Genomic DNA, 21,544 nt, shown 5'->3' on the forward strand with positions numbered 1-21,544 from the left:
GGGTGACTCGAGAAAAACTGAGTCAAAGTCCACGAAGGGAGCCCCGGCGCCGAAAACTTCGACGTCCAAGGGGGGAACTTCGGACAAAAGGCCCAGCGGATCCTTACAAAAGGACTCCCAGGTGCAGAAAGACGCCGAAAGGCAAGGGTCGTCGAAATCATCCCATGAAACGGGCCGATCGACGCAGAAAGAACGTTCGACGTCGACGCAAGTTTCATCGAAAAGACCCGCGGTCGACGCCGAAAGCATCTCCGAAATGGAGAAAAAGAAGAGGCGGCTCGAGGCCGAAATGGAGAACATCCTTCAAAGGAAGAAGGAGTTCGACGCCAGGATGAAGGAATTCAAGATTCCAACGGTTTCATCGGCGGACGTCGTCGAGGTCGAAGAGGAGTTCGACGCCGAAGGGCTGACAAGGGATCTCGAAGAAGAGGAGGAGCCCTATTATGAGGAAGAAGCCGAGGAAGAAGACCAACAGTCGTTCTTCGAATCGGCGGCATCTACCAGCAACGACGTCGAATGGCACGATCTCGACACCGAAAACCCGGAGGAGCCCGTGGACACGTACCCCTCGAGGCCTTCGCCACCCGACGACATCGGGGTATACAATATGGTGGTGAAGAGCGCAGCACTGGCCTTCGGCGTCAAACTCGACGAGGAGAGGCCGAAAGCAGATTTTCTCGTCGAAACACTGCTCCCCATCCAGACTAGGAGTCAGTTCCTCCCCATGCTACAAAGCGTGATGAACCAGGGGAGAGAAGCCTTCAAGGAGCCTGCCACCTGCAGGTCAATCACACCCAGGACGGAGAAGAAATATAAGCACTCCTCCCTGGACCCACCTTACATCAAGGGTAGCGTCACAGCAGACTCCATCATAGCCTCCACGGCCAGGAGAAGGGCCAACGTTCCAGCAACTTCGGGCCCACCCCCGGATAAAGAGAGCAGGAGGATCGACCTCACAGGCAGAAAGGTCGAGAGGAACGCCGCAATGCACTGGCGCATGGCGAATTCGAATGCACTCCTCAATAGACACCAATACCAACACTGGGATGAGATGGGGGAGCTTGTAAAGCACCTCCCCGAAGAATACCGCCAGAGAGCCTCTCACCTGGTGGATGAAGGAAAGAACATCGCCAACTCCTGTATAAAGACGGCGTTGGATGGGGCAGAGACTTCAGCAAGACTCATGGCCATAGGGGTCACAGAGAGGAGGCATGCATGGCTAAGAATCTCGGGATTCAAACCGGAAGTGCAGAACAACATCCTTGGCACCCCCTTCAACGGAGAGACACTGTTCGGAGCAACGGTGGACGAAAAGCTCACCCAGCTCAAGAAGGAAAACGAGACAGCGAGGTCCATGGGGGCCCTACAGCTGAGGGGAATGAGACGAGGTAATCCCTCGAGGAGACCCTACGGTAGGGGTGCAAGCCAACAAGGGACATCGCACCAGGCGTTCCAACAAGGTCAGCAGGGCGAAGGTCACGGTCAAGGTCAGCAGAAGCAAAGCTGGCAATATCAACCTCGGGGCCAGTCCTTTCGCGGGAGAGGGAATGGACGTGGCCAAAGGAGGAGAGGGGGCGATCAGCCCTCCTCGAAGTGACTCAGCACGCAAGAAGACGCCTACCCTCGTCAAGTCCCCAAGGGTGAGGCGCAGAAAAGTGTCATCAGGGGGAAGAGAAGATTCAGGAGGCTACGAGCATACGTCACCAGTAGGCGGAAGGCCGAGGTTCTACCTTCAGGAGTGGCGGCGCATAACCACAGACAAGTGGATACGGAACATCGTGCAGTACGGATACTGCGTAGACTTGGAGAAAAGACCTCCAAACAGGAAACCGAAAGGAAGACAGAGATCTGCCCAAGAACTGGCAATACTCAGAGAGGAAACGCGGAAACTCCTACAAAAGGGAGCCATAGAGGCAGTGCCGTTCGGGGAACGCAACAAAGGGGTCTACTCAAACTACTTCGTGGTTCCGAAGGTAGACGGAGACCTCAGGCCCATACTGGACCTCCGTTACCTAAACAAGTTCATAAGAACGCAAAGGTTCAAAATGACTTCACTGCAGGAGGTACTGCCACAGATAAGAGAAGGGGACTTCATGGTCACCGTGGACCTCAAGGATGCCTACCTTCACATCCCAATAAACAGAAGGCACAAGGGCCTTCTAAGGTTCAACATCGAACAGGAACACTACCAGTTCACAACCCTGGCCTTCGGATTAAAATCAGCGCCAAGGGTCTTTACAAAATGCCTGTCGGCGGTAGCGGCACACCTACGAAAGCAGGGCATACACGTATACCCATACTTGGACGACTGGCTGGTCAAGGCAAACTCACGCGAGAAGTGCGAGAGGCACGCAAAACGCGTAACGGACACCCTCACAAATCTGGGATTTTCCATCCACTGGGGAAAATCATCGCTAGAACCGGAACAGGTAAAGATTTTCCTGGGGGCACAGATCAACTCCCTCAGCAATACAGTAGTGCCCAGCGACAGGAGGACAGATGCCCTACTGAAGGAGACGCAGCTCTACCAGAAGGGGCGAGCTCTGACAGTGAGGGCGGTGAGCAAGATGATGGGGATGATGGCGTCCTGTATCCAGCTGGTGCCGAATGTACGCCTGCACATGAGACCATTCCAGGAATGGCTGCAGCAGCAATGGTCACAAGCAAACGGAAGTTGGGAGGATCTAGTGGTTGTTACGCACGCAGTGCAGGAGGAGATAACTTGGTGGAACAGAGACAACATAACAACAGGGAGAAGCCTGACACCACCAAGCCCAACAGTGACCATTACCACGGACGCATCGCAGATGGGATGGGGAGCGCACATGGACAACCTCAGAGTGAGGGGTCTATGGGCTCCGGCAGACGCGGTCCGCCACATCAACTACCTCGAGTTGAAAACGATACTGCTAGCCCTGAAGGCATTCCAGAGACACCTGTGCGGGCAGAGGGTGTTGGTACAGACAGACAACAACACGGCGATGTTCTACATCAACAAACAAGGGGGGACACAGTCGTTTCCCCTCTCATCCCTAGCTCAGGAGATTTGGAGATGGGCCATACCTCTCAGGATAGATCTGCTGGCAATTCACCTACCGGGGAAGGACAATGTGGAGGCAGACTGGCTAAGCAGGCAGACCTCAGCATCACACGAGTGGGAGCTCAATGGCCAGGAAACGGAGAAACTCTTCCGGAGATGGGGGACTCCCACAATAGACCTTTTTGCAACACGCCACAATGCAAAATGCCAAAGCTTCGCGTCCAGGCAACCAGATCAGCAATCCAAGGGAAATGCCCTATGGATAAGCTGGTCGAGGACATTTGCCTACGCCTTTCCACCGATACCCCTGTTGCACAGAGTGCTCGACAAGTGCAGAACCAGCAACATGACTCTGATCCTGGTGGCCCCACAGTGGGCGAGGCAGACATGGTTCTCACAGATTCAAGAAATGGCGCAAGGCAATCCGTACAAGTTCGAGAGAAGAAAAGACCTGCTCTCAATGCAAAACGGGGAGGTCCTGCACCCAGAGCCAGAGACCCTCAACCTAGCAGCATGGCTCCTGAAGACCTAGAGTTCGCACACCTAAGGTTACCTCAGAGCACTATGCGAGTGCTGCGGGAGGCAAGGAAACCTACTACAAGAAAGTGCTACAGCGCAAAGTGGAAGAGATTCACGGTGTGGTGCAGGAAGAAGGGCCTGCACAACAGAATGACAAGAGACTCAACTGTGCTGAGGTACCTCACACACCTTCTAAAGAGTAACCTCTGCTCGAGCTCCCTAAGGGTGCACCTAGCAGCGATCGTTGCCTACACCAGAGGTGAGAAGGGTGGAAGTTTCTTCAGCTCGCAGGTGGTGAAGAGATTCATGGAGGGAGCCAAAAGAATGGCACCCCCGAAAAGGTTGCCGCCGCCGGCATGGAATTTAAACGTGGTTCTGACGGAGCTCATGAAGGCGCCGTTTGAACCCATTCACAAGGCCAATCTACAAATGTTGACGATGAAGACTGCCTTTCTAGTGGCCATAACATCACTACGCAGAGTGAGCGAGCTCCAAGCACTAACGCTACAGGAGCCCTACATTCAAATTCACAAGGACAGGGTAGTCCTGAGGACGGACCCACACTTCATGCCCAAGGTGGTGTCGGCGTTCCACATGAATCAGAGTATCCAGATACCGAGTTTCTTCCAAAACCCGACTACAAACGCAGAAAAGGCCCTGCACACCCTCGATGCCAGAAGAGCGGTGATGCACTACATTGAAAGAACCAAGGAACTCAGGAAGTCGAAGCAGCTGTTTGTGTCCTTTGCTACTAGCTTCATGGGTAGACCAGTGACCAAGGGCACCATCGCTAGGTGGATTGCCCTCACTATTCAATTCTGTCACAAACAGGCTGGACAGGAGCTAACGGAGGGGCCACAAGCTCACTCCACAAGGAAGAAGGGGGCCACAGTTGCCTTCCTGGCAAACACGCCCATCCAAGACATTTGTCTCGCAGCAACTTGGGCATCTGTGCACACGTTCACAAAGCACTACTGCGTGGACATTCAAATGAATAAGGAAGCACAGGTCGGACAGAAGGTGCTACAACACATTTTCAACGACCAGCGAGCATCTTCCACCCAGCCACCACAAAAATAGGAAAACCGCTACAAAGTCTATGCACAGCATAGTGAATCCAGAAAGATTCACGCTGCAAAACGAAAAGTTTCTTACCTGTCGGTGTAGTTTTGCAGCTTGAAGATCTGTGAGAAAGTGGCTCTGTATATACTGTTCCCTAATAGGTACAGGGTGTACAGAGTCCACAGTCCCCCAGAGGCTGATAGAGGTCAAAGTTAGGTATGACCTTACTCTCAAAAGTGGTAGCTTGGTCGAGCAGTAAGGCAGTACCAGAGGACAGTGTAAAGCATTTATTGTACACACTCAGTCAGCAAATGGTTTCACACACTCAATAACTGAACTCTAGGCCAATGATTTGTATATATAAAATATATGCTTGTTTTATTTTTAGAACCACAAGGGGGTAAAAATATACTTTCTCAGAATGAGAGGTTGAATATAAATACTTTTGTTTCAAGCAATAAATTTGTGTAAACAGTCACAGTTGGTTGCAATAAACAATCCTATTTCCTAAACATAACAATGCATTGAGCTCAATGGTAAATTCAGGTTATTTGTAATAAATTACTTTTCAGATTACTTTTGGAATTCCAGGTCTGGATCCTAGAACCAGCCTGGGGTTAGTATTCAGAATCAAGTGAAGAAAGTCGACTTAATAACTGTAATGATTTTTAGATAATTTTTAGCTATTTCAAAAGTTAGCACTTAGAAAATATTTCACAGAAAACATTCAATGGATCTCTATGGCAAGAAATTCAAATTGCAGGTAGAGTACTTTATCGTTACTTTAGTAATCCAGGACTGGGTGCCTAGACCCAGGACTGGGGTCCTTATCAAAAGCAGGTAAGTAATTTCGTTTGCAGAAATGGTACGATTTTAAAAGAATATTTCAAATTTGCAAAAGTAGACACTTAGAAGAAATTTCACAGAAAAGCAGGCAATGGTTTCCTATGGGAGAAAAATGAGTTAGAAGTAAGTATAGTTGTGAACACTTTTCAGAGTCAGGGCTGGGCACCAAGATCCAGCACTGGGAGCTCACCTAGGAGCAGGTGAGTAAATTCGTTTTTGTCACTTGGCTGATTTTTGGTGAATTTTTGCAGTTTTGAAAAGTTCACACTTAGAAGATTTTTGAAGAAAAAGCCAGTCAATGTTACCCTATGAGGAAAATGAAGTTAGCGGTTTAAGGGTAAGTACTCGACTGGCAGAGTTGAAATTCCGGGCATGGACTCAGGGGTCCCCCAGTGTCAGGTAGGTACAGTTGGTTCACCCTCAGCGGTTTCAGGACGGCCGGGTGCAGAGAGAGTTGGGCCCAATGTTATCCTATGAGGGATAGGGGGGCCTTGGTTGGTGGCTGCTGTCTGGCAAGCCACGCGGCTGTGGGAGCTGGGCTCCTGGTCACTTACTCAGGGCAAGTGGGGAAGTAGGTTAGAGTAGAGAGGGCACTGCCAGGGCCACTCGGGCGGCTGGGTGCAGGGTGCTTTTGAGCCTTAGGGCGCTCAATGGAAATCAATGGGAATGTTCCGGTTTGGAAAGAGGCTGCAGGCTCGGGGACGAGGATGTTTCAGGTGCCACCACCACTTCGAGAGGTAAGTTGGGTAGTTGTAGGTTAGGTGGGTACCCCAGGATTGGGCACAGGGGGTCGCAGGGCGCCGGGTGCAGGGGTACCTTTTGACGTCGGGAATCTTACCCTCTGGTTGATCGCGGCTGGGGTGGCACTTGGTTCTGAGGCTGCAGGCTTCTTCCGGGATGTCGAGGGGGGTCCTTGGGTGCCGGACTCTGGGTCACAGTCGCCGTGGGGTCGTCCTCTGGGTCTTTGTCCACTCCGGCACTGGCCAGGCTTGGCTGGTGCAGAGTGTGTTGGGTCCGCGGTCCCGGGCTGGTGCCAGGGATAGCAAGTAGGTTTCTTGAGTAGAGCCTCTACTCGTGGGAGTCCCAGGGGCTTAGAGCTAAAAGGTAGCCAGGTCCTCCGGGGTTGGTGAGGTTGCTGGCCACGTGGGATGCCGCGCTGGTGCAGGTTCGAGAGTCGACAGGCCGGTAGGGCTGGGGCCAAAGCAGTTGGTGTCTTCTTCTCTTTTTAGCAGCTGCAGGGCAGGTCTTTGTTCTTCTTGCTCTTCTTGTCGTTTTTCTATCTGGAATCTGAGGAAGGAAGGTTCAGGGGGCCCCTAAATACTAGATTTAGGGGCGTTACAGGTAGGTGAAGGCCAGGGACCAATGGGTCCTTGTCCTGGGGTGGGTACACCCCCTATCCTGCCTCTCTCCTGTGGGAGGGGGGCAGTAGCCTAATCCTGATAGGGTAGGGCCTCCCATCTTCAAGATGGCGAGAGCCCGGAGATGTGCTTCACCTCGCCTCCCCCACCTGAGGGGTGGGGTGGGCAGGCTGGCACATCCCCTGTCCTTGTATGGGGTTTCCGGCCAAGCTTCCCGCCAGAGTGGGGGGTTGCAGTGGCCTGGGGAAACTCCAACTGGCGGCATGCCTTTGAAGCTTCCCTTTGCTCATCCTGGGGGAGGAGATTTCTCACCTCACCCAGGATGTGCATTGTTGCAGGCCCGGGAGAGCAGGGGCTCTCCCACCCAGGGGTCCAGCAACGTGTCTGCTGTGTGGCAGCCTGGGCAGCCTCAGAGCAGACGTGGATTGCAAGTTAGCTGTAAGGGGGCATCTTCTAAGATGCCCTCTGGGGTGCTTAGTACATTAAATCCTACACTGGCATCAGTGTGGGTTCAATGTGCTGAGAAGTTTGATACCAAACTTCCCAGGCTTCAGTGTTGCCAATATGGTGCTGTGGAGCTCGTGTTTGACAAGCTCTCAGCACCATGTATTCTTAAATGACAGCACTGCACTTACAGTGCCCAGGAATGGACCCGGGTACTGTAGGGGCACAGGGCTCCTGCTCCTGTGCCCACACCATAGGCGTAATGCACCCAGCTAGAGGGGTGGCTGACATATGCCTTGGCAGTGTAGGTGATGGGCATGGTACACAGTGATGTGTGCCATGTCGACTCTTTGTTTTGTCCTGCACCCAGACACTCAGCCTGCAAGGGCAGTGTGTGTGTGTAAGGGTACAGGGCCTCTGAGGGTGGCACAATGAGTGCTGCAGCCCTTAGAGGCCTTCCCTGGTCACAAGGCCCTGGGTACCTAGGGTACCATTTACTAGGGGCTGACATGTGGCTAGGGTTTGCCAATTTGGAGTTTGTGTGGTTTAAGGAAGGAACATAGGCCCTGGGCACCTGATTGGCAGGAACCCAGGGTGCACTCAATCGAAGTACATTCAGCAATTTAGCAAAAAGTGGGGGCATACCATGCAAGAAAGATGGCACTTTCTCACAAGATCTTTCTGGATTCACTAGCGAACCCACCCACCTCCGCCAGGAAGATGAGGCTGGAGGAAGAGGGGGTGAAATGGATAGGATCAAATAGGTGGATACGTACAGAAATATGGACAAGAGGATTAATCAATCGCCTAGGGTTAAAAAAAAAAAAAAAAAAAAAAAAAGAAAACAGGGAAAAAAGAACCCGAAGATGGCGCCCCAAAGGTGGGACTTCCGCAGGAAGCACGACGACGTCACGGGAGGTGCACCAAATGGTGGACGTCGACGCCCACCTGGGCTACAAAAAAAAAAAAAAAAAAACAAAGAAAAGACTACGAATCCGGACCCAACCACAAGATCGCGGAATAATGCACAGCATAGTGAATCCAGAAAGATCTTCAAGCTGCAAAACTACACCGACAGGTAAGAAACTTTTCGTTCGCTGTGGCAGGCAGACATTACCAATTCAGAGTCCTGCCTTTCAGACTCAAGTCAGCCCCTAGCATCTTCACAAAGTGCCTTTCTCCAGTGGCCTCATACCTCATTCAGCAACGTCACCAAGATTTTCCCTATCTCGACGACTGGCTCGTCAAGGCACCTTCTCTGGACGGTGCAAGCAAAGCAGATCTTCAAATGCCTGTTTGCAGCTTTTCAGTCGCTTGGGACTCGCTCTCAATCCAGACAAATCTATCCTGCCACCATCTCAATGGATAACTTTTCTGGGTGCTATTCGCGATACAAACCAGAGGAAAGTTTTCCCGTCACAAGAGCGACAGTGCAACTTCTTCACTTGGCGAACCGCATAAAATCCAGGAAGTTTATCAGTGCGCCTGTTCAAATCTTTTCTCGGGATGTCATCCTGTATTCTGCTGGTTCCCTACTGTCTCCTCCACATGCGCCCTCTCCAGGAATCACTATCTGATCTGTGGATTCAAGCCGAAGGATCCTTCGATGTTGTTCAGGTGACCCACCCCCCCGATGGTCACTGCTCTGCAGTGGTGGACTCGTCCACGGCATCTTTCTCCAGGCCTGCCTTTCTTGCTTCAAGCCTCTCCACAAATAACAACGGATGCGTCCTTGGAGGGTTGGGGAGCATTCCTCCAGGAACTTAGGATCAATGGAAAGTGGTCTCCTTCCGAACGGAAACTTCACATAAACCTCCTCGAGCTACAAGCTATCTGGCCCTCCTTCCCAGGATCAAAGATTCTCTGGTGCTTGTCCGGATGGACAATACAACAATGCACTACCTGAACAAACAGGGGGGTACCCATTCACTGCCACTCTCTCGCGAATCTCAAAAGATCTGGAACTGGTTACTTTAACACAACGTTTACCTCAGAGCAGAGTATGTTCCAGGAACAGACAATGTGCTGCCCGATTCACTAAGCAGGCAACAAACAACATGTCACGAATCGGGAATTGAACCAGCAGGTTCTCAACTGCATATTCTCTCAATGAGGCACACCTCTCTTACACCGATTTGCCACTGATCACAACGCCAAATGCCAAAACTTCGCAAGCTGGCATCCCCAACAGGGATCTCTAGTGAATGCATTTTCGATAGCATGGTTCAGCGTCTTTGCTTACGCTTTTCCACCGATTCCCCTGATTCCCAGGGTCCTCAGGAAGTTGAAGGCAGAACCCTGCATGCAAATCCTGAGCTCGCCAGCATTGGTTCACGTAGCTCCATCTTCTCTCCCTGGAACCGCCAATTCCGTTGAAACATTTTCCTTCTCTCCTCACAATGCCCCGGGAACAAGTCCGACATCCGGATCCAGCATCTCTCAAATTATCGGCTTGGCTCCTGAGTTCTGAGAGTTCAATGGCCTAGACATTCCTCCAGACTGCAGGGCGGTGCTGGCTCGAGCCGACAGTACACACAACATATTCCTTGAAATGGAAAAGATTCTGCATCTGGTGTAAGTCTGCGAATATACATCCTTTCACTTCTTCTCCAGAACAAATATTGCCTTATCTTCTCCATTTGGCGACTTCAGGTCTTGCTCACACCTCTATTAAGGTTCTCCTGGCAGCGATATCCTCTTTCAGGAGATCTTCTATTGGTCCTTCTCTTTGGTCACACAGGCTGGTTAAACAATTTCTCAAAGTTCTGTTTAGGACTTTCTCTCCCGTGAAGTCTCCACCTCCAGCTTGGCAACTCAACATCGTTCTTGCTCAGCTTATGAAACATCCTTTTGAGCCGATGCACAGAGCCAACCATAAAGTTTCTCTCTTGGAAAACTGCACTGCTTCTAGCCCTTACGTCTGCAAGGCGAGTAAGCGAACTTCATGCATTCTCAATTCAAGACCCCTTTCTTCAATTCAAACATGATAGGGTTATACTTCAGACAAATCCCAAGTTTGTTCCCAAGGTCCCATCAGACTTTCACCTCAATGAGCCTATAGTCTTACGAATCTTTTTTCCGAATCCTCAAATGGAAGCAGACAGGGCTCTGCATTCACTGGATCTTAAACGGTGCCTTATATTCTACCTTGATAAGACAAAGACGTTCTGCAAATCCAACCAACTCTTTGTGGCTTACAGTCTAATTCGAAAAGGTTTTCCACTTACTAAACAGAGTATTTCTAGGTGGATGTCTACCGCTATTACTTTGTCACCAGCAAGCAGGCCATCCCTTGCACTTGACAGTTCTTGTCCATTCCACTAAGGCGATTTCTACCTCCATGGCACTCTTTGCGGGTGTGCCTATCAGACAATTGCAGAGCGGCAACATGGAAGACGCCACATACATTTACCAAGCATTACTGCTTTGATACAGAACTCATGAAGGATGCTGCAGTGGGACAGGCGGTGTTACATCATCTATTTCGATAGAGGTGAGCCGCCTTTTCATCCCACCATCCTTTCCTTTACATGCACATTTCTCCATTGTGTTTTCTACTGTTTTCTTTTGATTGCACTGTTACTTCTCTGCTTTCACATTGATATGTTGTTATCTGATGAATTGGGCACATTTCGGAGGGAACAGAATGCACTATCATTGCTTGCTATTCTGATTCAGGCATGTGAATCTATGAAAGATACCCTAATACTGGATAAGAAATGTGTTGCCTGTAATTGCAGTTATCCAGTATTGGTATCTTTCATAGATTCACATGCAACCCACCCACCTCCCCTGGAAGGACTCACCTGGTTCTCTCAGTGATACATCTGCTTAGCACTGTGCTTACGAAAATCTGAGGGACTAGAGCTCCTTCCAGGAAGGTTCCAGAGGGTGGTGATAGCTGATTGGTTGTTCTCTAGAGTTTGGTCCTCATTACAAAAGGACATGGATATGTTACTAATTTGAGGCCTTTGGCCTATCTCTCTATATGTCTAGTGAGACATTACTTCCCGACGACTGGGAATGATTCAGGCATGTGAATCTATGAAAGATACCAATACTGGATAACTGCAGTTACAGGTAAGTAACGCATTTCATCACGAAGATCTTAGTGCATAAAACGATATAAAAATCTGTCTTTACAAATTGGTGTCTGATTTTTGTTTGTTCCATTTATTGAGTGTGTACAACAAATGCTCAAAACTACCACAAATTAGAGCACTTGGAATTTTTGAAGAAATCCCTGTAAACCAATAAGGGTTTGCATGGACACTATACAGTGTACTTTGTTTTAGTGCACTATAGAGAGAGCCAGCTTCCTACAGCATGGGCGCCACCAGGTCTCTGAATTGTGTGGGACGCTACAGATGCAGACCACCTGGCTCCTTCACCATGCATCCTCATAGCTGTGCAGTACCCATGTAACAGGCACTGCCACCTACTCACTCCTGACGCCGGGGGCACCTTCTGCATAGTCTCGCCTCCCTCAGCTGCAGTCTTTGTCTCTTCAGTCCAAACCAAACACCCACCCCACCGACTCCACTTCTCTTCTGTATGGGGTCTCCCCACTGCACTCCTATGGCCTCAAGGGTAGGGAAGGCACCCTCAAGTGCGGTTGGCAACGTTCCCTTTGCAGCCCACCACAGCCCCCCTGCACCAGCCATGCACACAGTGTGCTTTTTCCAGAGCCGCACCCGGCAAGCCCCTCAGATCACCTATGCATCATATGGGGGACTCTGCGAGATGCAGACCACTTGAGAGAGGCTGCAGCTTTCAGACGAACCAGGTATCCTCTCTCCCAAATGTGCAGCCACAGCCATGTAGCTGTTATCTGTGCTCCTGACAGTATATTTTTATCCCCATAGCGGTTCTCTAGCCGCAGAATGGCGTGTAATACTGGGCAGGCATCTGGGAGCTTAGGTATATGTGGCCCTGTTTGTGCGCTGCTAGGCAGCCCCATTGCACAGCATTGATTTTCAACCTATTTTGTAAAGAAAATGAATTGCAGAAAGAGTGATTTGTTTACAGATTTCCAGAAAAACAAAGATTCTACCAACATCTCCGTATCTGTCAGGGTAGAAATCTACAGAGGACGAAAAAAAACTGTATGGAAAACCTACGCAGTCTGAAAATGGCAGCTAAACAATGATCTAAGATGTAACCACTGGCATTCCACCCAGATTGTTAATGTTCACGCATCAAGAACATGCAAGCCTTGCTGAAAAAATGAAAGACAAACTTCTCATAACCAAAAATATAGATAGAATTTCCCACAAGTATTTTAAATGTTGGTTGATGGGTATATGGTTGTAGTAGCTCATTCTAATTAGGAAGGTCAGTCCTTCTCATGTGCTTTGATCTCAGTGGTGGATTCTCTAACCTTTTACTCTTCCCCCAGGAAGAAGATGAGGAAGAAGAATCTTCTGATGAAGATTGGGGCTCTGAATCGGATGAATCGGATTCCTCCTCTGACGATGAAGAAGGCAAATATGCGTCTTTGGCAGTCAAGTTCTTGAAAAAGTATGTTTCCTTTTCTCCTTTCATTAGGATTTCTTTTTCTCATTTAATCTCCAAGAAAATGCATTTGAACAAGTGTTTTTGTGGTGGTGAGTTGAGATATCCATACTGATGAGTGGTTTCAGGAAATCATATAAATCAGCTCATTGACAGAGGCTGAGAAATAGGCTCCAAATGCCTTCCATTTGAAGTTTTCCTACTTTTAAAGTTACACCTTAAAAGTTGGATACCACCCACCTAGTCACATTGCCTGCTGTTACTGCTCCCACTTCCATGGAGTTGAAGAGCAAATCCTCTTTCGCAGCCTGGTGTTCTCACTCCTTTTACGTTGAATTAAAGGATCCCTGTTTAATTGAAGGAGCCTGTGTTTTCTTCCCACCCATAGGCCCATGACAGAGGAGGGCAAGAAGGCTGTCGAGAAGAAGAAAGAAGATAAAGTTAAAAAGAAGCATGACCGAAAAGGTAAGAAGACTCAAGATGAAGAAGATGAGCATGAAGAAGAAGCAGGTGGCGAATGGGAGAAAGTTAAAGGTGGTGTTCCGTTAGTCAAGGTAAGCTTGTGAAGAGGGGTCCCACTATACCATTCTGCTTTTCTGCCATTGCAGTATCATTCTTGGACTTCTTATCTCTTCTAACATCTTTCTCCATTTCAAGTGTTTGTTCACTTCTGTAAATTTCTTTCACTGTTTCTTCTCTCACTTCCAGGTCCCTCTTGCCGTGTGTTTTTCGTCCTTGCTATTCCTTTGCCCTCCTCCTTTGTTCCTGTTTCTCATGTCTACTGAGCCTACATAGATTTAATTGCTTAGATCTTGTACTCTGGTAATGGATCAGGCATGTACTTGACTCAAGTTGAAGATTATTTCTTAAAGGTGTGCAATCCTAGTAAAAGTAGCAGTGCTAGTTAAGCAAATTGATAGCTTTCCCGTCTTCCTCTTCTCCCTAATCCCATTGTCTTCTGTACTTACCATGTTTACTGATCCATAAGCTGATGCATTTGTTCCTTTTTTAGGAAAAGCCCAAAATGTTTGCCAAAGGCACGGAAATCACCCCGGTCATTGTGGTAAAGAAACTAAATGAGATACTCCAGGCACGAGGCAAGAAGGGAACTGACAGGTGTGTGTTCGCCAGACTCGAGACCTATGACCATGTGAATTCTAACTCTTAGAAATGCTAAAAATGTACACCAATGAGCGGTCTCATAACTTCCTCCCCTAGGGCGGCACAGATTGAGCTGCTTCACCTTCTGGCCAACATAGCGGTGGAGAATAACCTGGGCGAGGGTATCTCTGTAAAGATCAAATTCAACATTGTGGCTTCGTTATACGACTACAATCCCAACCTGGCAACCTTCATGAAGGTAAGCACATATAACCCCTTATTTAACAGACCATATCCCAGTGTTTTTCTCTCTACATTTTATCTTCTTCACCCATGCTGCTCCTTCACCCTGCAAATCATCCACTCGTCCTTCCTCGTCCCTAAAAAAAAAATAAAAAAAAAAATAAAAAAAACCAAAAAAAAAAACCAAACTTTGATAATTTGCTGAAGGCGTTCTATGGTCTTTGCTCTTTGAGCACTTTTGTTTGTCAAATTTATATAACTGTGTTCGAGGCATGTGGGCTGCTGAATTCATATCTGTGCATAGATCGCCGCCTAGTGTTGGGTCCGGATGATTGCACATTGTTGTCCTGGAAGAGTCTTCGAAGTATCACGAGATAGGTGACTCCTCCCCTGGACCACAGTGCGCATGGGCATCCTCTCCATCGTTAGATTGTTTTTTTCCCCCATTGGGTTCGGATGTGCTTATCTTAGCTCAAGTAAGGAAAATTCAGTTTAAGGCCAAAAGGCCTTTAGTTATCGTCTGTACTGTTCCCGTTCGGTATCGACTAGTTTCTTTAGTGCTTTAGCACCTTCCAGCTTTTCGGATCCGTTTAGTCCGAACATCGAACTTCGATCGACGATGGAATCGAGGACTCCATTCAAAAGGTGTCCTTTATGCCACGCGAAATACCCACACATCAACGTCCACCCGGTATGCAACAAATGTCTCTCGCCGGATCACGATGAGTCGAAATGTATGGCCTGCGCCCGGTTCCGATCGAAGAAGACTCTCCGGAATCGACTGGCAGCGAGATTAGAGGCGCAGCAATCGGCGCCTGCCCCGGCCAACATCTTTAGCACCGAAGACGAGGACGCCGAGAGCGTGGAAGACGTAGACTCCAGCCCCGCTTCCGAACACTACTCCCGATCGGAAGACGACAACGAGGTGATCTTTCAGAGAGAAGTCGTCGAAGAGGTAGGAGACTACGATGAGGCCTTTGGGGCCGAGGAAGATAGCTCCAGCGAGGAGCTAGGCCAACCCGTCGATACGGAGGCCGAAAACATATGTCGTCATGAGGCTCAGGTCGAGGGATCGCCTTCGAGCCTTACCCAAGATCAATCTCACGGTTCTTCGGCCCCGCCTTCAGGCCCGGTCTCTAACATTTCGCAAGAGCCATTAATATCAAAGACGTCTGGATTCCCTTCAGCGAAACCGAAACCATCCATCGCACCAGTTCCATCGAAACCGAAAGTGAAACTGGTTGTGAGCGGCTCGAAGGCCTCTAAGCCCTCCACTCCTTCGACGCCGGCAAAGGTCATCGGCTCCGACCGCTCAAAAAGGGACTTCGGTGCCGAGCTCACCGCAGCGGATACGGGTGCCGAGCCAAAGAAGAAGGCCCTCGGTCCCCACAAGGCGCCTCGGCCTCTGGCACCGAAGACATCGGCCCTAACCACCAAAGTCAAGGTGGCCACCCCGTCTGCGTCGACATCGAAGACGGCGGCGCCTGCAAAGTCATCGACTCCAACGAGCGTCGATACCTCCCTTCGGATCGATGACCCCATGACTGCAAAGAAGTCGGGTGCCGCTTCGACGCCTACCTGCAAGGTCCCGACCGGTTCCAAAGAGCCATCTGCGTTCACCATGCAACAGGTCTCGGCAACGTTGCAACGCATCAGAGAACGGGCAGCCCTCCACTCTACGTCTGGTCCCGACACGCACAAGGCTTCGAAAGCACCCTCGGCGCCGACCAACATCACGTTTGGGTTGCCGACGCCCACGGCGCCGAAACTGTTCGAGATTCGGACACGTGTTCGCCAGACACAGTCCCCATCCACTGGACAAACAGATTTCGAGCCTTCACAGCCGCAATTTATCGACGCTAACACTGGTAGGTTGATGCTCCGCAAGCGGAAAATCACGCCAGAGAGGGGATTGGACTTCCTACAAAATTCCTCTCAAACACAAATTGCCGGCAGGGTCAGAGCCAGTGCTTCATGAACACTTTCAACCCTTCCATCAGGATCCACCGTCCTTTTCTCCTACGCCTTCAGAGGCAGACGCAGTAGAGGACTATGTAGGGGAGGATACCACCTACCCTGGAGATATCGATCCTGATGATCACCTGCAAGACCCAGATCAGGCATGGGATGACCCCACAGACCAGGGTACCTCACCAGATACCCATGACACGCAGCTTTATAACATAAAGACATCTCCCACAGAGGACACTGCTGCCTTTTAATGCCCTCATAGAACGGGCTGCTGCCAATCATGGAGTAGAACTCCATTCTGATACTGTCGAAGAAGACTTCTTGGTGGACACTTTAGCCTCTTCCGAAAGAACTGTCAAAACTCTGCCCATGTTAAAAGGAGTTCTCAAACCTGCAAAAGACATTTTTAAAGAAACAACCAGGGCACGGGTGCTAAACCCCAGGATTGAAAAAAAAAATACAAGCCTGCACCCGGAGACCCTATGTACATTAGGGGTCAGTTACCTTTGGACTCCATGGTGGTTGCTAATGCTCGCAAAAGAGCCCACTCACAAACAGGTGATGCTCCTCCCCCAGACAAGGAGTCTAGAGTGCTGGAGACATCAGGCAAACGGATTGCAGCGCAAGCAGCAAACATCTGGCGCATTGCCAACACACAGGCACTCCTGGCCAGTTATGATAGGTCCCACTACGACACACTAGAGTCACTACTCCAACATTTGCCAGATGAATATAAAGAGGCAGCGGAGCTCCTCATCAGAGGGACAACTCCTTACCAATGCATCCATCAAGTGCGCACTGGATGCAGCCGACACAGCGGCGAGGGCAATCAACACAAGCGTCATGTTGAGAAGGCACGCATGGTTGAGAATCTCAGGCTTCAAGCCGGAGATTCAGAACAATATCTTAAATCAACCGGTCAACCCAGACTATTTATTTGGCCCTGAAGTTGACACTACCCTCGAAAAAATTTAAAAAGACACTGACACTGGGAAATCAATGGGGGCTCTGCAGACGCAGCAGTTTCGTAGTGGCTCCTTTCGTCGCCCCGGGAATAGAGGAGCAGCTAGAGGTCAGGGGCCACAGCAGCAGTACACTTAAGGAGGCACACAAAGTACCTATGATAAAACCAACAGAGGTGGATATCGTGGCTCCAGCACCAAGGGCAGAGGACGTGGTTACGGCAGCACCAGGTCCTCCCCCCAAAAACAAACAGTGACGCCCTCTCCCTGCCCCCCGACCACATAACACCTGTCGAGGGGAGACTCCAACGGTTCCTGTCAGCGTGGAAAACCATCACCACAGACAGGTGGGTCAGGGACATTATCCAGCACGGTTACTGTCTCGAATTAACGTCCACTCCGCCCAACATACCGCCAAAGCACCGTCCTATGTCCGTAGAGCACTTGGCATTATTGCAGCAGGAAGTGCTAAGTATGCTGCAAAAAGGTGCAATAGAGGTCGTGCCCGTCAACCAGCAGGGGACAGGGGTGTACTCTCTGTACTTCTTGATCCCAAAAAAGGACGGGTCGCTCAGACCTATACTAGACCGGAGACCCCTCAACCAATACATTCTCTCAGAGCATTTTCATATGCTCACCCTACAGCAGGTTCTCCCGCTACTCAGTCGGGGAGACTTCCTAGCCTCACTGGACCTAAAAGATGCTGATTTCCACATACCCATACACCCATCACACAGGAAATATCTCAGGTTCACTATTCAGGGACATCACTATCAATTCAAAGTTCTCCCCTTCGGAGTAACAGCACCCAGGGTCTTTACCAAGTGCCTAGCAACAGTGGCTACACATCTACGGAGACAACACATTCACGTCTTCCCTTACCTGGACGACTGGCTTGTTCAGGCAAAGTCAGCCCAGCAATGTGCCAGCCACATGTCCCTTACCATTTACCTTCTTCACAGTCTGGGATTCTCACTAAATTACCCAAAATCATATATCCAACCCACACACGTACGACAGTACCTGGGCGCGACCATAAACACTCTGGCAGCCACAGCTCAGCCAAATTTGGTGAGGATCAACCGCATGCAACTGCTGATCTCGAAGTTCAAACCTCAACACTCCCTTCCAGCGCGAGTGTTCATGCAGTTGATAGGCATGATGGCCTCCTGCATTTTCATAGTCCCGCACGCGAGACTACATATGCGCCGGCTTCAGGAGTGCTTAGCACGTCAATGGAATCAGGCTCACGGACAATTAAAAGACCTAGTGTTGGTGAGCGGTTGGGCATACAACTCTCTGCATTGGTGGAATCCACAAAACCTTTGCAAGGGCCGACCGTTCCAAGAGCCTGTTCCACAAATAATACGGACGGCGGACGCCTCTCTCCAGGGATGGGGAGCTCATCTACTCAATTACACAGTGCAGGGACTTTGGGCGACACAACAAAAGAAGATGCACATCAACCTTCTGGAACTGATGGCAATCTTCCTAGCCATGAAGGCATTCAAAGTACACTTGTGCAGCAAAGTCGTGTTGATCCGGACGGACAACATGACTGCCATGTACTACATACAGAAGCAGGGAGGAACACACTCTCCACAGTTGTCTCATCTGGCTCAGAGCATGTGGAAGTGGGCCATTCAGAGGAACATATTCCTCATGGCGGAGCACCTCCCCGGCAAGGACAACCAGATGGCGGATCTGCTCAGCAGACACAGCCACCAGATGCACGAGTGGGAGCTACATCCGTCCGTTCTCCAACCGTACTTCCAACAGTGGGGTCATCCAGAGATAGACCTATTCGCCACAAACGAAAACGCAAAATGCCGAAGCTTTGCCGCCAGGTTCCCACATCCACAGTCGCAAGGCAATGCGATATGGATGAACTGGTCCGGCAGATTTGCGTACGCTTTTCCCCCAGCGCCATTAATACCGCTGGTGGCACGCAAACTGCGACAGCACTCACTGACACTCATCCTGGTTGCTCCCACATGGGCGCGCCAGCCATGGTACACCACCTTTCTAGAACTTTCCGTGGTGCCGCATCAAAGGCTGCGGATCAAACCTGCACTCTTAACGCAGAACCATGGCGAAATTCAGCACCCAGATCCGCAACAGCTGAACCTGGCAATCTGGCTCCTGAAGTCTTAGAGTTTGGCTACCTAAACCTGCCACCTGACTGTATGGAGATCATCAAGGAGGCCAGGAGACCCACTACCTGAGCTTGCTATGCGGCTAAATGGAAGAGGTTTGTCATTTACTGCAACAACAATGACATTAACCCGCTAGACGCATCCATTCAAAACATAATCGGTTACCTCTTACACCTATACCGATGCAATCTGGCATACACCTCAATACGTATCCATTTAACCGCAATAGCAGCCTATCTCCAAAACAGGCAGCACCTCTCTTTATTCAGAGTGCCTGCCATCAAAGCCTTCTTGGAGGGACTTAAACGAGTAATTCCCCCAAGACACCCACCAGCACCGGTGTGGAACCTCAACTTGGTCCTCACCAGACTGATGGGTCCACCCTTCGAACCTCTCCACTCATGTGAGATTCAATTCCTCACCTGGAAAGTAGCTTTCCTAGTAGCAATCACTTCGTTAAGAAGAGTTAGTGAACTCCAGGCACTAACCATTCAAGAGCCATTCATACAGGTTCACGCAAACAGGGTCGTACTACGTACCAACCCCAAATTCATGCCTAAAGTAATATCGCAGTTCCACATGAATCAAACTATTGAACTGCCTGTTTTCTTTCAAAATCCACAAAATGTCGCTGAGAGAATGCTCCATACACTAGATGTAAAGAGGGCCCTCATGTACTATATAGACTGAACTAAGGACTTTAGGAAGACAAAACAACTTTTCGTTGCCTTTTCTCCACAACACAAGGGTAACGCCATTTCCAAAGCAGGTATAGCCAGATGGATCGTTAAATGTATTCAAATTTGCTATCAAAAAGCTAAACGCACATTAACGATTCCCCCACGAGCCCACTCAACACGAAAGTTTGGGGCGTCCATGGCTTTCCTGGGAAACATTCCTTTACTGGAAATATGTAGAGCAGCCACATGGTCCACTATACATACATTTACCAAACACTACTGTGTAGATGTACACTCAAAACAGCAGGCAGCTGTAAGACAGGCTGTTCTCAAAACTCTTTTTCAGACTGCTGCAGCTGGCACTGGTAGCCGCCGCTAATAGGAGGTACTGCTATATAATCTATGCACAGATATGAATTCAGCAGCCCACATGCCTCGAACTGAATATGCTACTTACCAGTATGCATCTGTTCTTGGCATATAGGGCTGCTGACATTCATATCGCCCACCCTCCTCCCCGGCGCCTGTAGCAGCTGCAGCCCTCAGAATTATTGTATAGCATGGTCATCACTTACTGTGTCTACTCCATCACTGCCACAATGGCGAAAAACAATCTAAGGATGGAGAGGATGCCCATGTGCACTGTGGTCCAGGGGAGGAGTCACCTATCTCGTGATACTTCGAAGCCTCTTCCAGGACAGCAACGTGCAAACATCCGGACCCAACACTAGGCGGCGATCTATGCACAGATATGAATGTCAGCAGCCCTACATGCCAAGAACAGATGCATACTGGTAAGTAGCATATTCAATATTATATAATATTCATCTACCAGAGCACACAGACTTCATGGGTTGGCACCTTCCTACGGTTCCCCCTTAAGGTACGGTGAATTCCGTGTCCAGCTACATTGTTTGTTTTGAGGGAGGTATCATGTTACCTCAGAACCTCTTCTATGAAGAAAAAAACAACTTGTAACATCTACACCCAATACTAGATTGTAAGAGTGTGCACAGCACATGCTTAACAACTCAATAAGCTTCAATCCAGTTGTGATGGGTAATGTTATCATTATTTCTCTGGATCTTGTCAAAACCTATTTTTAATGTATTTGTTTTTATACACAACAATCAGTGGACAGAAGGAATTCACTTGGGAGCTGGCATGGACGTGTTGTGGTGTGAAAGGTTTGGTGGCATTTGATAAAGGCCAAGGAGAAAGGTGTGGCAATAGAGTAGCAGGTGTCGCTGATGATTTTGCTCCTGAACCTTTTCCTATTACAATAGATGCATGGAGGCACACATAAAATTGGTCCTTACTTTTTCCTTGGCAAAATCCTTAAGCTGCTAATGTATTACCCTGATATATATATATATATATATATATATGTATATGTATGTATATGTATATATATGTATATATATTTATATATGTATATATATTTATATATGTATATATATTTATATATGTATATATATTTATATATGTATATATATTTATATATGTATATATATTTATATATGTATATATATTTATATATGTATATATATTTATATATGTATATATATTTATATATGTATATATATTTATATATGTATATATATTTATATATGTATATATATTTATATATGTATATATATTTATATAT

At 48.9% G+C, this 21,544-nt stretch overlaps 1 protein-coding gene across 1 annotated transcript in view; it reads left to right on the forward strand.

Annotated features, from left to right (window-relative positions):
* LOC146811938 (eukaryotic translation initiation factor 3 subunit C-like) overlaps window positions 1-21,544 on the forward strand; it is a 564,017-nt gene that overhangs the window by 213,163 nt on the left and 329,310 nt on the right. Inside the window, exons 8-11 of the mRNA XM_085618906.1 lie at window positions 12,668-12,789; window positions 13,172-13,337; window positions 13,796-13,899; window positions 14,002-14,143. Of these exons, the coding sequence (XP_085475032.1) occupies window positions 12,668-12,789; window positions 13,172-13,337; window positions 13,796-13,899; window positions 14,002-14,143 (534 nt within the window). The remainder of the gene's footprint in view (window positions 1-12,667; window positions 12,790-13,171; window positions 13,338-13,795; window positions 13,900-14,001; window positions 14,144-21,544) is intronic.

The sequence above is a fragment of the Triturus cristatus genome, chromosome 7, assembly GCF_964204655.1.
Source record: "Triturus cristatus chromosome 7, aTriCri1.1, whole genome shotgun sequence".
Taxonomy (NCBI): Eukaryota; Metazoa; Chordata; class Amphibia; order Caudata; family Salamandridae; genus Triturus; species Triturus cristatus.